This window comes from Melanaphis sacchari, unplaced genomic scaffold, assembly GCF_002803265.2.
Source record: "Melanaphis sacchari strain LSU unplaced genomic scaffold, SCAv2.0 Contig395_pilon_pilon, whole genome shotgun sequence".
NCBI lineage: Eukaryota > Metazoa > Arthropoda > Insecta > Hemiptera > Aphididae > Melanaphis > Melanaphis sacchari.
This window is the reverse complement of record NW_020271251.1, coordinates 483,399-499,286: the sequence shown is the minus strand read 5'-3', so window position 1 is coordinate 499,286 and position 15,888 is coordinate 483,399. Positions and strand designations below refer to the sequence as shown.

Here is a 15,888-nt window from a genome sequence, read left to right as displayed (position 1 = left end):
TCAATCATTAAATTTGTATAGTATTTAATGAACCAATATTTAATTTTTAAAATAATTTTTTCATCTTGTAGTTTTTATAAATATACATAGCTTCTATCTCTATATACGTTGGCAAAAGTAAAAAATTATAAGAGTATACATATTTGTACATACAATAAATTATTTAATGATGTATTTATTTTATTTTACTAAAAAAAATCAGAAAATTAAAAAAAAAAAACCGGAGATTTGATAGGCTAGTTTTTATGACGAACTCTAGAGATTTGTTCATGACGAGGCGAGCTAACTATTTTTTATTTTTTTATTATTTATTATTAATAAGTTTTCCTAACAGGATCAATTAAATTTAGGTGTATAAATTTACAATTTTTAGTTTTGTCTATATCGGTTAATGTAAGACGGTATTACGATTCATCGATTAGTCAAACAAACAAACAACTGTATCTGTACTATTGCAAAAGAAGGCACATTACGTAAAATGCAGTCTAACCAGTTAACCGGTACCCTTCAAAATTATTAAATAGTCCTAATTTCATAACCTCCTGTAACGCTGCAGTCTGTTGATTGTTGGCTGTCAACGACTGGTAATCAGTAATCTCAGTTTCATTGAGTTGTCATAGTCGTTCATGTATTGGAATAATATACGGTTCAGCGGTCTGACAAACGTCGACGTGGTTGCTGGTCTTCATAGAGTTATATTTAGTCGATTATTAATTTCGAATAAAATCGCTTATGGTTGCTTATTAAAATTGTAACGTAAAACTATTACAACGAAAATGTTTGTAAATAATAACGGTCTATCGATATTTATAGCATAAACAAATTGTCCGAGTATAATAAATACTTGTTTCTTAAAATTTTTGTGAAAAAGTAGATTATATAAATTACATTATAGACGTATTTAGATTCTGAGCGGAGTTATGAATGTATTGATTTCAAAATAATTATGAGTTTGTGCTTTTTTTTCTATCTGCCACCATTCTTTATGGTAGTACAAAGTCTTTGATTTTCAGCTTTTGGAGAAGATTGTTGCTACAGAACTGTATAAAAGTACTATTGTATTGCATAATAGTTATATTGTAATAAATGAAATGTTTTCAGCAAAAACTAAATTAAGCTACCTTATTTTTAGTAAGTTAAATTACTTAAATACAAATATCGAAAGACATAATCATATCATGAAATAAACCCAGCGATTTAAACTAATAAACTGTCTCCGATAAAAATAATTTTTCATGTATAATTTAATTTAAATTTAACAAATTTGATACAGTTGCTCATTTGACATCTAATGTGCAACAGAGTGATGTCCACTTATTTTGTTTTTTTTTCTTACTGTATTTTATATTTATAGAAAAATCTTGTTTAAATTAATAAACTATTAAATTAAAAAAAATTATTTATACGATAAAAAAAAAAAAAAAAATTAATAGTTGAAAATAAATATATTTATATTATACTTTTTTCAAAATTTTGTTTTGAACAGTTACATTTGAATAGCATAATTTTTTTGCTTAATATAATTAGTTAATTTATTATACAAACATTTTATTTATATTATATTAAATAATTATAAATCTCTTAAATTTTTAAATTGTTATTTTTAGATTATTACTTACTATTATATTTAATTTAATCGAATTTGTATATAACCAATTGTCTAATTTTTAATTTCTATATATATCTATTACATATTTTTTTATTTCCTCTCGTTCTTATATCATTTGTTTTAATTGTTAGTATACACACACCTATGCAACTGTCATTATTTTTTATTATTGTAAATTGGAATTTTATTCCGTTAATAAAAAATATTATTAATATTATTATTATTATTATATTATGTTATAGTTTCATATCTTAATAAATCCTTAGATTCTAAGGCCTAGAATATTATAATTTATTATCAGGTACCATAAAAAGTTGCACATCTAATAAAGTAACTGATTAAAATCTGAAATTACTTCAAAACATTTTTTTAGATCCATTTTAATACCTAAATTTTATACAATTAAAAATTAGATTTGTATTTTTTTTTTTTTTTTTTTTTTTTTTTATCTGAGGAAAAGTAGAAAATAGAAATAACGAAAAATAATTCAAAAATGGATTATTAATAATTTTAATCATTCAAAAAACAATTGGATTTGTAAAACTACTCGTTTGTTGGTAATGATTTTAATTGAAAATTGGTGTTTGCAAAATTTAATATTTCTTGTTTAAAAATTCAAAAAAATGTTGATAGTTAATTTATTTTTAAAGTTATGTATTTTGGATGAATATTGATTCACTTTTTTTTATTTATTGTTTAAAGCACAATACAAGTATTTTCAATTTGTCCATATAGGAAGGTGAGTGAACATGATTGTATATTGTCTTAATAAATAAGAAAAATGTATTTATTTATAATGATTGAAGAATTTCTAACACTTTTATTGACTATTATACATCAATACGATCAAAGCAAAACGTATTGAATTTTTGTTTTTTTTTTTTTTATATATGTTGTTTCTAAAAAATAGAGCAAATTTTGTCTTTTAAAATATAATGAGGCTTTTAAGGTGTTTTTCAGAATAATGAAAGGTGTATTAGGTAAGTTGAAATTTAGATATTTTAACTATTTTCATTATTAATAATTTATTTTAAGTAATGTTTTAATGTCTAATACTGAAATATACATATGCCATTACTATAATATTTATAACATTAAAAAAAAAATCACGAGTATCATAAATATATATTATAATATTATAATATTACATAAAATTTATCATTTTCAGTTTTTTTTCTTTAGCAAAAACTTACAATATTTTAAAAACTCACCTCTAATGGCCATTCATTAAGATTCATTAAAAAAAATAATTTCATTAAATCCAGTAAGATATTACTATTATCGTTTCATAACCTTAATATAACATAATGATAATGTATATTATAATAATGATGTTAATTGTTCATCATATTATATTAATAAATTCAAACATAAATATAATAACTTATGGTCGTGAGAAATAATATCTTAAATAATTACCTATTAATATGATGTATATGTCGTATGTGTATCGTCATGCGAGTACTGAATGAAAGTAATATTATTTCAAGTTTATATATTTATTATTTTGTTTTATAACACGTACCATTAGACAATTGATTCTTGTCGTTGAAAGTTCATGGCAATGAACATAAGTTTTAAAATTTTAAACACCCAAACTTTTTTTAATTTTATCTTATTGTTATTCATTTTGAAATTAAGTATTAACATTTGATAAAAAGTACTTAGGTAATTTTAAGAATTTAATTACTTTGTAATTTAAAATGTAGTTTAGTAATTTTTATATTGAGCAATATAGTTTTTGTTCTTAATTTATTTGATTGTATAATATTGTATTTATATGAAAGATAGTTGATGGTTTTATTGATGTTATCTTTGAAAATTTTAACCATTTATTACTCTTGAATTTGATACTTTTTCATGTTTGTTCTTTAATCTTGATTTCTTTTATATTATTTCATTACTTAATATCAAGAAAATTTTGTAAAATTATATAATCGATTTAACTTCAACTTAAATAGGTCAAGGTTGTGTTTGTAACTACAAATTTAAAAATGGACATTATTTCAAAAACCGTTGTTAAAGTTTCAGTTTTATTGTATTTTAAGTATTTTGGCTATATTAGTTTTATAGCTGTGTGCTATCGGAGTTGTATGTGTTGTTATATATCTGTTTATCTCATTTAAAAATGTCATGAAATGAAAAACCTAATTTTGGTTGGAACGTTAATTCAAATAATAATAAAAAAAAAAAACAAAATTAAGAAATTTTTAGAATCTTCCATTCAATTTTTAATAACAATACAATTTAATAGTTACACATTTTTTTTTTTTTTTACAAAAACAATATGAATTACTAAATGTGATTTTCAAAAGGTCAAATGATTTTATATTTTAAATATCTAACGATTTTTTACAATACAATTCTTTACGTGTTATTTTATTTAAAAAATTGTATTACTGATGTCGTCTATTGAAGTTCTGCAGTGAAGTTTTGAAAAATATTAAAATGCTCTACGATTTTTCAAACAATATTTTTCGCCGACAGTTTTATTTATTTTTCCTTTAAAGAGTATTAATATACATAATAACACAATAATCCATTAAAATATAACGCCTATTAAATTATTGTTTTTTGATTTACCAAAAAACTATATCCATGTAGTAGAAAGATATTTGAATATTTTATGCGATCCTTTTTATAATTGAATAAGCATTTAAGATTATTAAAAATTATAGATTTTTAATTTATTTAACGACTGCTCATAGTTTCAGAGAAATATTTTTTATTAATAACCCAGTGGTAAACTGCGAAAAAAAATCATTTATAATTTCACTTACAGTTATACGTATATTTAATAATTTTCATATAATTAAATATACAAATTAAGTGATTAAAATAACCTACAAAAAAAAAAATATGTTAAGTTAAAAATTAAATAAATTAAAGATAATTTTTAAAGAAAAATGTTCAGACTTCTTAGTTAACATTATATTACATAAAATAATTTTTAATTATAATTCAATAATATACATATTGTATTTATCAATTAATTTTACGTTATTCTTGGTATATGTTTAAATTAATTTTCATTAAACTAGTATGCTATTATTCACATTATTTAAAATAATATGTTTTTTTTTTTTAAACGTACATAATATTTAGTTTAAATGGCTTGTAGTTTTGGCTTATGTTGTATGCTTGTAATTATGACAATTGAACCTGTTATAATAAAATTTATCTTTAGTTATTTGGTAAACAATTGAATAATGGTTGATAATATTATACAAATTATTATAATGTCTTACAAACTAACTCTTATAGTTTATATACAGAAATATAAGTGTATATTGTTGTGGTAAAAGATTTTATTGATAAATCGTTCAATTCATGTATAAAATATAACTAATTTTAACTAAAAATAATATATTATATGCAATATTGAAGAAATGTATAGCATTTTTTTTAGATTATTTTAAAAATGGATTTATCAGAAAACGTTTATTATTTTTAAATTTGATTTATTTCTTCTTTCTACCTATGTTTGGGTAAAGTATTTAAATATATTATTATATTATGTGGTTTAATAATATTGTATATTTTACAATGTTCAATGATAATGTTCAAGTAGCTTTTAGTCCCAAAACTATTTCACTTATATATTATAGTGTGAGTATGCATTGATATAATTAAGCAATTATAATAGTTCAAACATTTACTTATGACCTAGAACACGCTCACAGTAAGAACATAATATTTAATTTAAAAACCGATCATACGTCATGTTTGTTGAAAATCTAAAACCACCCTTGCCCTCATGACTTGAACATTTTTTAATTTCCTTACCAAATGAATGATCAGTAACATAAAATTATAACAATGGAAATAACAGTAGTTTAACATTAATGATAGGAGACCTAAAATATAAACAGAGTTATAAATGTATTTGATTATTTTGGTGTAGAAGTGCTCTGTTATTATTAAACATTTATATCTATGTGGTATATTATTGCGTAACCTTAAAGTTAACTGTAAAAATAAATTAACCTAATGATATATGAGCAGTCTATAGTTAAATCCGAAATGTTTCGTCAGTAAGTTAACGTTAATAGTTAATACTGTAGTAAGGAACCGATAATAATTATTGTGATGTCAGTAGCGACGTATAATTAATATGATACGTAGTATAATATCCTTAATAATTGTAAAAAAAATGTTATTTTATTAGTTATTTAGACGGAACTTCAGTTATGTTAGATTTGATAAACAGATAATATATCGATAAAATCGAAAAGGAAAAAAAAACGAATTTATTAAGTTCGCGTGCTTTTTATCAGTTAACTCTGGAATTATTTGGCACGCATTCCAATTTTTTATTCTACATTAATGATTGGTTGTGGGGAGAGGTGAAGATCAATGGTCGGTCTGGCGACATATAACCAGCGCATGCGAGTTGTTTTTATACTACAGCGGAGTGGCAACTTTTATGGCCAAGTCATTTGACTGGTCTCGTAATAAATACCAATACTCATATATGTATGTATAAAGTATACGTGCATACTATATATATACTGTGGCGTATATCATGTATAGTCTGTGTGTATATATATATATATATATATATATATAGAGAGAGAGAGAGAGAGAGAAGAGTTTTGGTAGTGGTGTGGTGACAATTTTAGGAATGTCATCTTCTAAACAGATATTACAAGATATATATTATATGTATTGTGTAAAATGTATAATGTACATACCACATAATACAGGGTAGTTTACCAAGCATGCTAACCCTCATTCTTTCTGTATATTAAATATTACGCCGTAGGAACTCCATGATTCCAATTTAAGAAATGTAGTTTCCGCAATATTATAATTTTATGTGCGTTTTCCATTTTTGTATTCTGGTCTATTGGAAAAATGCTCCGAAGCGATTGATTCATTGGGTGTTGAGAGAAAAATAAAATTATGTGAAAATAACATACGTTTCGATGATGATGACAACTTACAGGTATATAAAAACACAACCACAGAGTTTAAAATCGATTCATACTTCTCCTTTTAATCCACTAACAAAAATACGGTGAAAACTAAGGTACTTGCATTCATACTAAATCGATAAATCGAACAAGTTATATTTATTTTTTCATAATCCTGGAATAAAATATTTTATTTTATTTTAATAATATGTACGAATTATATGTTATTATAACTACATTATGCCATTTATTTCAATTGATTCTTATGCTAAAACATATTAACGTACACATAATTGTATATATATAAATATATTTATTTTAATTTTTAATGTTTTTTTTAGTTAAATAATATATTCAAAACTTATAATGTAATAATGCTAATAAAATAAAATAATTATTAAAAAAAGTATTGTGATGATAAAATAAAACATTGTATTTAGTGTAAATTATTACTTATCAAAGGAATTTTTTTTGGTGTTTTGATTTAAACACTGAATAATGTGTTGATGATAAAACTTTTGTTTTGAAGTAACGTTATTAATGTCAATTAAATAATAAAAAATGTTTCATAAATCTCGTATCGAAAAATTATTTTTTTATTCTCATGTCGATGGGTTATGAGAGTATTGAAAATATTTTACAAGGTTAAGTATATTACCTATTTAATTAATCGATAAAATATAGATATAGACTTAATAATAGCGTAAAAACATAACAACGCCTAAAAAATGTCAAATAATTTATGACAGCTAACGTACTGGGTTAAAAAAAAAAAATTAATTGTTTATATAGCTCATATTTTTTGTTTACATTTTTCTTTGTTGCCGTTTGTTACCGGAAGCAAATCGGGAACAAGGTCGACATTTACGAGTGTCGGATATACAATAAAAGGTTTCAGACGGCTAAAAACAATAATGATAAAGTTTTTAAGAGAATTCAATGGCCAAAAATAGGGATTTTTATCGTCACAATTGGTCTTTGCGTATAATATAATAACAAGTATTATATGTGTGGTGCGGATGCGGCTATTACTGTCGGAACAACATAATACAGCTGTTAAAGTTCTTTTACAGAAAAATTTTTCAGCACCTTCGGAATATAAAGTTATATTTTCTGAAATTTAACGCTCATCCACAAAATAATATAGGTAGTGACCTCTTTATATCGGAGGGACATGGAAAATTTCTACGCTTTATGATATTGGGTATGTACTGTTTAATATCATTAAGTAATTGGCAAGTACAATAATTTTATTATTGCAACCATGATATTGCTATAATAAAATTCAGTGTTCGAAATAAAAATTTTACGAGCCACAACGCTCATACAATAAATATACTTTATGCAGATATTTCTACGATAGATTACTTTTTTTTTTTTTTGAAATTGTCAGCTTCTACAATCAAAATTATAAGAAATGAATAGTCGGTAAACAGAGTTTAAAGTATAAGCAATCGATTATAACCTAACGGGTTTAATTGTTGCGTAAGTACTTGTATTTTTAGGAATATTTTATTTTTTTAAAAACATTATTTATAAATTTAATCTCCTTGATTGTGATACCGTTAGAAACGTCTTATTAAGTATCAGTTTTCCTAGTTTTTTAAGTGTTCACTTAAAATTTTTTCGATTCAGAATCCTTAAATTCTAGTTCAACCAACCAAAACTGACATAAAGGCTAGTATAATGAATCGGAACGCCATTCTGCTCCATTCGAACATTGTTGTTATTATTATCGTTTGTCGACAATAGAATTTGAAATTTCCGTACACTGCTAAAATTACTCGCAACGAATGTAAAACGCGTTACGTAAATATTTTAGCGAGTGTGATGATAAATTATTTTTTTGATTATATATCATAATACTAAGTTTCTATAATACAATATACTTTTTTACAAACATTATTTTTTTTCATTTTAACAAACTATACAACTGTTTTTACTTCATTTGGGTAGGTAATTTCTTAGTACAAAACCATTTTTTTTTTTTTTGGTCTACTGTCCACAGAAAACCGTTACGTATTCAGAATGTGTACTCGATAGACGTAAAAGTCATAACCGTTATAACAGATACATTTCTTTTATATGTAAACAAAAAGTAAAAATCTGAAATACATATTATGACAAGCACTTGTCTTATTTATCCTCCGTACAGTACAATATTGATTGAAATTGTATAGTGTATACTGTTTTAAAGTTGTAACAATATATCGTTTCATTTTAATTTGAAATACGTGTTAAGATTTTTTATTGAGATTTGTTAAGAACATAATATTATTAAACTATATTATAAATTATTTATACTTTTATGTAATATTCTACTTCGTACTATAAGGAAAAGTAAACTGAGAAAACCAAAAAACAACATTATAAATTTAAAATTATTACAAGTTTAAATTTATCATTGGATTTTATTATTTTTAACCACAGAAAAAAATTAATATTATTTTAATATGGGTAAACATCGGTATTCTCTGTTGCTTTCCAAATGATTAGAATTTTAACATGGTAGTTATCAATATTTATAATTTAACGCGATATTCATCGTATTACGCTTCTTTGAAATCATAGAATACTGTGGGGTATGAGTGTGTATAACACCCTCGTTCATGTTATATTAAGATTCACTTTTCTCTGCGATCTCTCAAACACTGTTGTTAGGAATTTCTTAGAACCTTTTCGTTTTTAAATAACATATCCTACCATCTTCATTACTATTAATCTGTTCATATTTCTCGCTTTTTATTGATGTTATCGTCAATTTCAAATATGTTATACAATGGTTTAATTTTTTTTTTAATCTTTTAATTAATGAAATTAAATTTGTTTATTTTCTATATTTCTATTTTATAATTTTTGTGTAACAATTTGTAATACACGTTATCTTATTCTCTTTGTTCGTTTCATTTTTTACTATAAATTATAATTCGAATAAAATTCTCCAATGAGATATTTAATGTGGCGGCTCGTTAACGAAGATAAATATTATATATTATAAATAGCCACTTTCTGGTGAACAATACTACGTTTATCATATAAATTAGTAGTTCAGAATAAATTTATTTATAACAATTATATTTTTGGTTCTTTGGGCCTGTCTTGTACCATAATAAATTAAAAATAAAATACTTGGTGATACGGTGATACAATGTCAACGAAAAAACAAAGATTGATAATGAATGATATATTATGCTTAACATTATAAGCATGACGTTATGGCGTGTTTTACAGCAAGTAAAATAATAAATCTAGGTAGCTGTATTATTTTAATTAATTACTATATTAAAGTCCCAAAAAGTAAATTTGATTTATTTTAAGGTTATTGAAATTCTATAATAATAATATGCACTGTGCTTAATCAATTTGTTCTATTGATAACACAATGTATGTTATATTGTTCCTAGAATGATATTTTATCACTGTTTACGGATGCAATACCCCTAACAGTAAATTTTTTTCTTTGAAATGAGTTCTTTATTACCTGTCGTATAAACATAGTTTGTCGGCCAATCCGCATAATTCACGTTTCGAGGGGTATAGTTAAGTTTGATATCTTCTATGCACGCCATCATAAAAATCGTGACGTGTGTATAATTGCACACAGGTGACCCCATTTTACGCACGGGAATCAATAACGCATTCCGTTTTAGTACAGTGCATATATATATATATATATTATCCACCACTGCGTATATTTTTATTACCATACGATTTTAACTTTCGGATGGTGTTTAAATAATATATTTCATTTTTAAACTTTCTTTTATTCTCTTGAATGCTGTCGTTTTAAAATAACGAAACATACGACACTTTCTGATTTCAACAATGTGCCTGATATAAATCGTTCGTTTAAATTGAAATGTTACTCGATCATAAAAATTTAAAATATATACGTAAGTGTTTAGAAAACTGCAAAATATTATTTTTTTATTTTATTTTGAATATTTACTAAGAAATCCGATTGGTTGTAGATGCCCACCATCTGACAGTGGTTTTTTTTTTTTTACCGACAAGGGGGTGTACGCTATAAATTAAAAGAGACTTCGCGTAACTTGAATCCGCTATTATTGCTTTTGTATCTGCCTGGAAAACAAAAATTTCGGTGAAAGGTTATCGTTAACAACTACAACAGATTCATTTGATGATTTATAGATGTGAACGTGCGGGATTTTTTGCTGCCAGATTTTGTTTTCTAATCGGTTGCTTGCCCATATAGTTGAGTATGATGTATGCGATAAACGTCGAAGTTTAAAAAATATCTATCCATCTAACAGATTATATTGTGATAGTATCCATGATCATTATCCATGACAAATTAAAATTCCTCCGATTTTCCCTTTCTTAAAATCTGTTAAATATAAACTAAATATTCGTTTTATAGAGCCATTTGTATTCGGTTTTTATCGAACGTAAAATACAGATCTGCAATTATATCCAATTATAATAATTGTATGTTCTGATACCAACAGAAATCATAATATATAAATAAGAAAATATTCATTTTTTGTGAACTAACGAATTTTTTTTTAAATGCAAAATTTTAAAATTTGTCTTCGAAATATGTTTTATATGTAGGTAGCAAATTTCAAAACTATAATAGCGATAAATTTGACTGTGGATCGAGCACACACGTGCACTCATAAGAATTTCATTTTATTAATCTTTATATGTTATTATTTTTGTCGACAAACGATGGTATTTGGTTATAAAATATTTCATAATATTTTATTTATTTACCGTAGTATCTTTGTGAACTATATAATACGAGATAAACACGTCATCGGAACACAACAGTCATTTTTAATTTTAGATCACACGAGATCAATGTTATGATTCTCGTCGACGATTAACCGTGTCAAGTAATCTCACGGGTCGTAGTATTCTGTAACGTATATCATAATATATCATATGCACAATACGCGTGCACGTCATAATAATAAATTGTATACGTATTTGTGAGTATGGAGGTAGATGGATGAAAGGATAGTGGTGTTTTCGCAGGATTTTCACACATCAAACGCATATATATATATTATATAGTATGCATTTTCAATATTATATGTCGTGAACGGGAAGCTTTCTATGGGTTTAATAATAGTTATGGCAGAAAGCGTGTCCGGAACAACAATAACTGTTATTGGTATCGTTAATATTATCCATATAAGACGCATAGTGAGCTTATATTAGCACTTGCTGTAGTTACTAAACACGTCTATCTATGGATTTTATTATAATATGACCGTGTTATAATTGAAGTAATAGTAGTAATAATAACCTAGCATGCACTGTCTATCTAATAATGTTTAATCTATTTACCTAATTGTTAATGACGATAAATAATAACGACTATCATTTATAATATCTCTAGCACAAATACGGGAAGACAGCGCCATCATAATATAACATCTGTTTAATAATAATAGAAAGTCCACGGTACTACAAAATTATTGTACGGGACACGGTCAAGTTCGTGTAAACTAAAAGTAACGTGTCTAAAAACTTAGTTTCAATTTATCGAAAGTCATTAACGCTGTCAGCCTCACATTAATAATATTAAAAAATACTTATTGCCATTTATACACGATGAATACTTTGGGTAAATATTATAGTTTACGCTAAGTGTCGTGTCGTCAAATATTATGGAGAATGGTGGCAAAGATGTCGTTTTATACATTTATAGATGTGGTCGTAGTACACATAGTTGTGTAGTATAGGTGAGCAATACGTTGTAATAACGGTTTTTCCTTTGATTGCTCAGTCATCGACACGAGTAAACATTATACTCAACGGCATTACAATAAGATCAATAATTATACGTATTATAACGTATCTCGTCAAAACTCGTATTAAACCCAATATCTTACACCTGTGCTTTATCAATGCAGTGATAAAATATATCTATTCACAATTATTTATCACAACCCCAATGGTACCTAATCTAACCGACCGTCGTCTGTTTTATTATCTTTGATATTTTTACGAGTAATGATTTTAAATTATAATAATATTAAAATGAATTAAATAGATTCAGTGCCGGCGCCTTGTATATGCAATATTGATACAAGCGTGCGTAGCATTGACCAAATAATTGTTCATTATTAATAAACAAAAACAGATGTATCCTGAATTAATATTATTTATTAACATACATTGAGGTTCAGACGAAAAATATAACAACTAGATCATCCGATTATTTTTTATATTAAGCCAATGCCGGTATTTAATAAATAAAATAATACATTAATCCCCCTATAATATAAATATTATATTTCCTTCCTTTATTTAATGTTTGTTATCTAGAAACGGTAGAACGGAAGTAGCGAATATTAAATGCCAATTACTCAAAACATAAGGTTAATTATAAATATAAAAAACCAAAAGAAAAAAAAGAAATGAATAAATAGGTTGACCTCAATGCTTTTTTTTTTTTTTGAATTACTACTGTAATAACAGTATGAATTATTTTCGTATTTTAAATATCAATGTATTTTTTTTTCATTTTAAATGGCGTTTTATACGGTCAGCAGTTTAATTTACCTACCTATTTGTGTGTCCACGATAACAAACAAGTTTAGTTATGATATTTTTATTTGATATTTAAAATTAACGTTATTTAATTATTATTCGATTAGTTTCGTTTTTTAAAGTTATAGCAATAGTATGTCTTATGTTTGAACACTTTTATTAATATTTATTCGTTTTATAATTATTTAAAAAAAATGTATAATTGCATAAAATTTATGTTATTTAAGATTCTGAAATGACCTATATCTGTTTTGTTTGTTGCACGATATATGATATTCTTTAAGTTTTAGAGCAGAATAAAGTAGTTTTGTCTTTATTTAGTTTTTTTTTTTTTGAGAATAATTATTATAACCATAATAAAATAATTCGTTTTAATTTAATTTAATTGTGTCAATTAATTTTTTAAATTAAATACGCGAATAAAGAAGCAGTCAATATAACATTTTATTACGCATTTTATGAGAAATTAAACATTAAAAAAAAAAAAAAAAAAATATATGTATAGTTATATACTATATTGGTAAAAATTTATTCAGACATGTAGATTGATCTAAAAAGGTAATTTTAAATATATCATGTCAGTATTAAATTATCATTTTATTTTATGTACCTTTGTCTTGTGGTAGCGCGAGGACCGATAAGGCGAGAAACGAACCGGCCACCAACAGGAGCAGAACGTGGCGGGCGGCTAGCATAGCACACCCAGCTACAGCTAATCACGCGTACGATGCTCTCGTCCACCCTGCGTCACATCACAACTCGCACGCTGGTCGCACCTGTATACAAAAAACCAAAAATGAAATCGTCAATTTTAATGTAATATATTGTATCATATATGTAAAGTTGTCACTATGGGTAAATCATATTTTAGGTATAAACACTTATTAGATGTGTATATATGTTACGGTGAAAGATGAAAATTGGTGGATGACGTCATTCCCCGGTCGATGACGTCTTTTACCAAAATGATTCGATTATGGTAGATAAATTATGTAAAAAAGCCACATTTTAAATTAAAATTTACATCTTTCACTGCCATTGACGTAATTTACTAAAACTGGCGGTAAACGATGATAAATCTCAAATAATACACCGATTGATTACTATATTTATATATACTATTTATAATAATGATTTATTGTTGTTGGGTGATTAATTATTTTCTTTTAGTTATACCTTAATTTAACCTAAAATAAATTGTTACCTCTCTTTTAACTGTTGATAGTTATGTAGAGCTGCAACGCTATAATTTAATTTAACTTATATTATATTAAGTTTACGAGTAACACAAATCATTACAAATAATTATAAAACACGCGCTTATCGCATATACCTACAACTTGCTTAAATATACGTGTAGATACTAACTAATAAACGAATACTCGTAGATTATCTTATTTTATTACTTGGGTTATCTACATTATTGTTAATCGGGATTTTAGTTTATCTATTTAATTTTTAATTAACAAAACTTATTTGTGTACTTACACACTCATCACTGATCGTTCGTACCGACATAAGTGTATTGCATAACATTCTCCAACTTAACTGGGGAATGTCTACATTTATATTATTTACCAATCTTAAGCTAAATTCGGGGAATAACGTAATTTACCACGATTACATAATTTACCGTAACATATACATATATGTGTGTAGCATGTAGTGGTCAACAGCTGAATAAATGATGACGGGAAAAATCGAACCGGAAGCATGACCCACCACTGTTCTTTGACGAACAGAAAACTACGACTTACTCTTGTTCCAGAGCACCGGCAATTTTGGAAAATAATAATACGGTTATTTTTGACGTTGGTGAAATTTATTGTACGGCGGTCCGAACGATAAATCAAAAACACGCCGTAACCCATATGCCAATTGAGACAGTAATAGTAACATACTACGATAGGAATTAACAGAATGGATGGTTTTAAGTTTATACAATTTTAATATGAATTCTGGTTCTAACAATATTGATGCGTGGATCAGAGATGGCGCAACACTAATATATTAATAACACCGTTACTAAAAGTATAAATTATTCATTGCACACGCAAATCGGTGAAATGGCGAGTAAACGTGTCTAGTTTGAGCTTAAATATTTAATGCAGAAGTTATATCATAGCATTTTAATAAATATATTAAATTTTAAATTGAATTTTCACTTAAGTTTTTGGCGTGAATAATACTAAACGAACACAATAAATACAAGTACAAGATTTCATTAATTAAAAATTATCCATGATCACAACTCATTGTATCTATAATGATATATTATTAACTATACCTTCAAAATGTTATCTAAGTATTCAAGATTTAGTGGGTGAAGTTGTTAATTTAGTAACTTTATATAAAATATATTCAATTCTTTTGTGGTTAAATAATTGTATTATCTAGATTATAAAACTATATATACGAGGACCGATCACATTGCTTAATCAAAATAATTATGTTAAATCATTATTAATTATTGTATTATATGTATTGTAAAATTATATATTGCTTATTTTAATAAAAAGTTATGTCATATTTTTATATATTTAAGCGATTAGTCGAGTGTTCAAGATACAATGCAAAAAAATATAAATTGAAAATATCTATCTTTTCCCGATCCAAGTGATGATTGCCTTCCTGTATAATATATTAGTATGATTTCAATAACAAAAACTAAATTTTTATGAAAAAAAATATATATTTATACAATATGTAATATTATAATAAATAAATATAATCCAATCTTTAAATATAATTGGACGCTATATACGCCTACGATTCTACCGGAAGCTAAGCGGCTTATCTTTATTATTTGATCAATGATCATGTATAAAAATACTCGTC

At 25.3% G+C, this 15,888-nt stretch overlaps 1 protein-coding gene across 3 annotated transcripts in view; it reads right to left on the bottom strand.

The window, feature by feature from the left end:
- LOC112597251 overlaps positions 1–15,888 on the bottom strand; it is a 68,684-nt gene that overhangs the window by 33,345 nt on the left and 19,451 nt on the right. For all 3 annotated transcript variants that reach the window (XM_025343222.1, XM_025343220.1, XM_025343221.1), the window contains exon 2: positions 13,661–13,826. In XM_025343222.1, coding sequence (XP_025199007.1) covers positions 13,661–13,745 — 85 coding nt within the window. In that variant the 5' untranslated portion in view covers positions 13,746–13,826. The remainder of the gene's footprint in view (positions 1–13,660; positions 13,827–15,888) is intronic.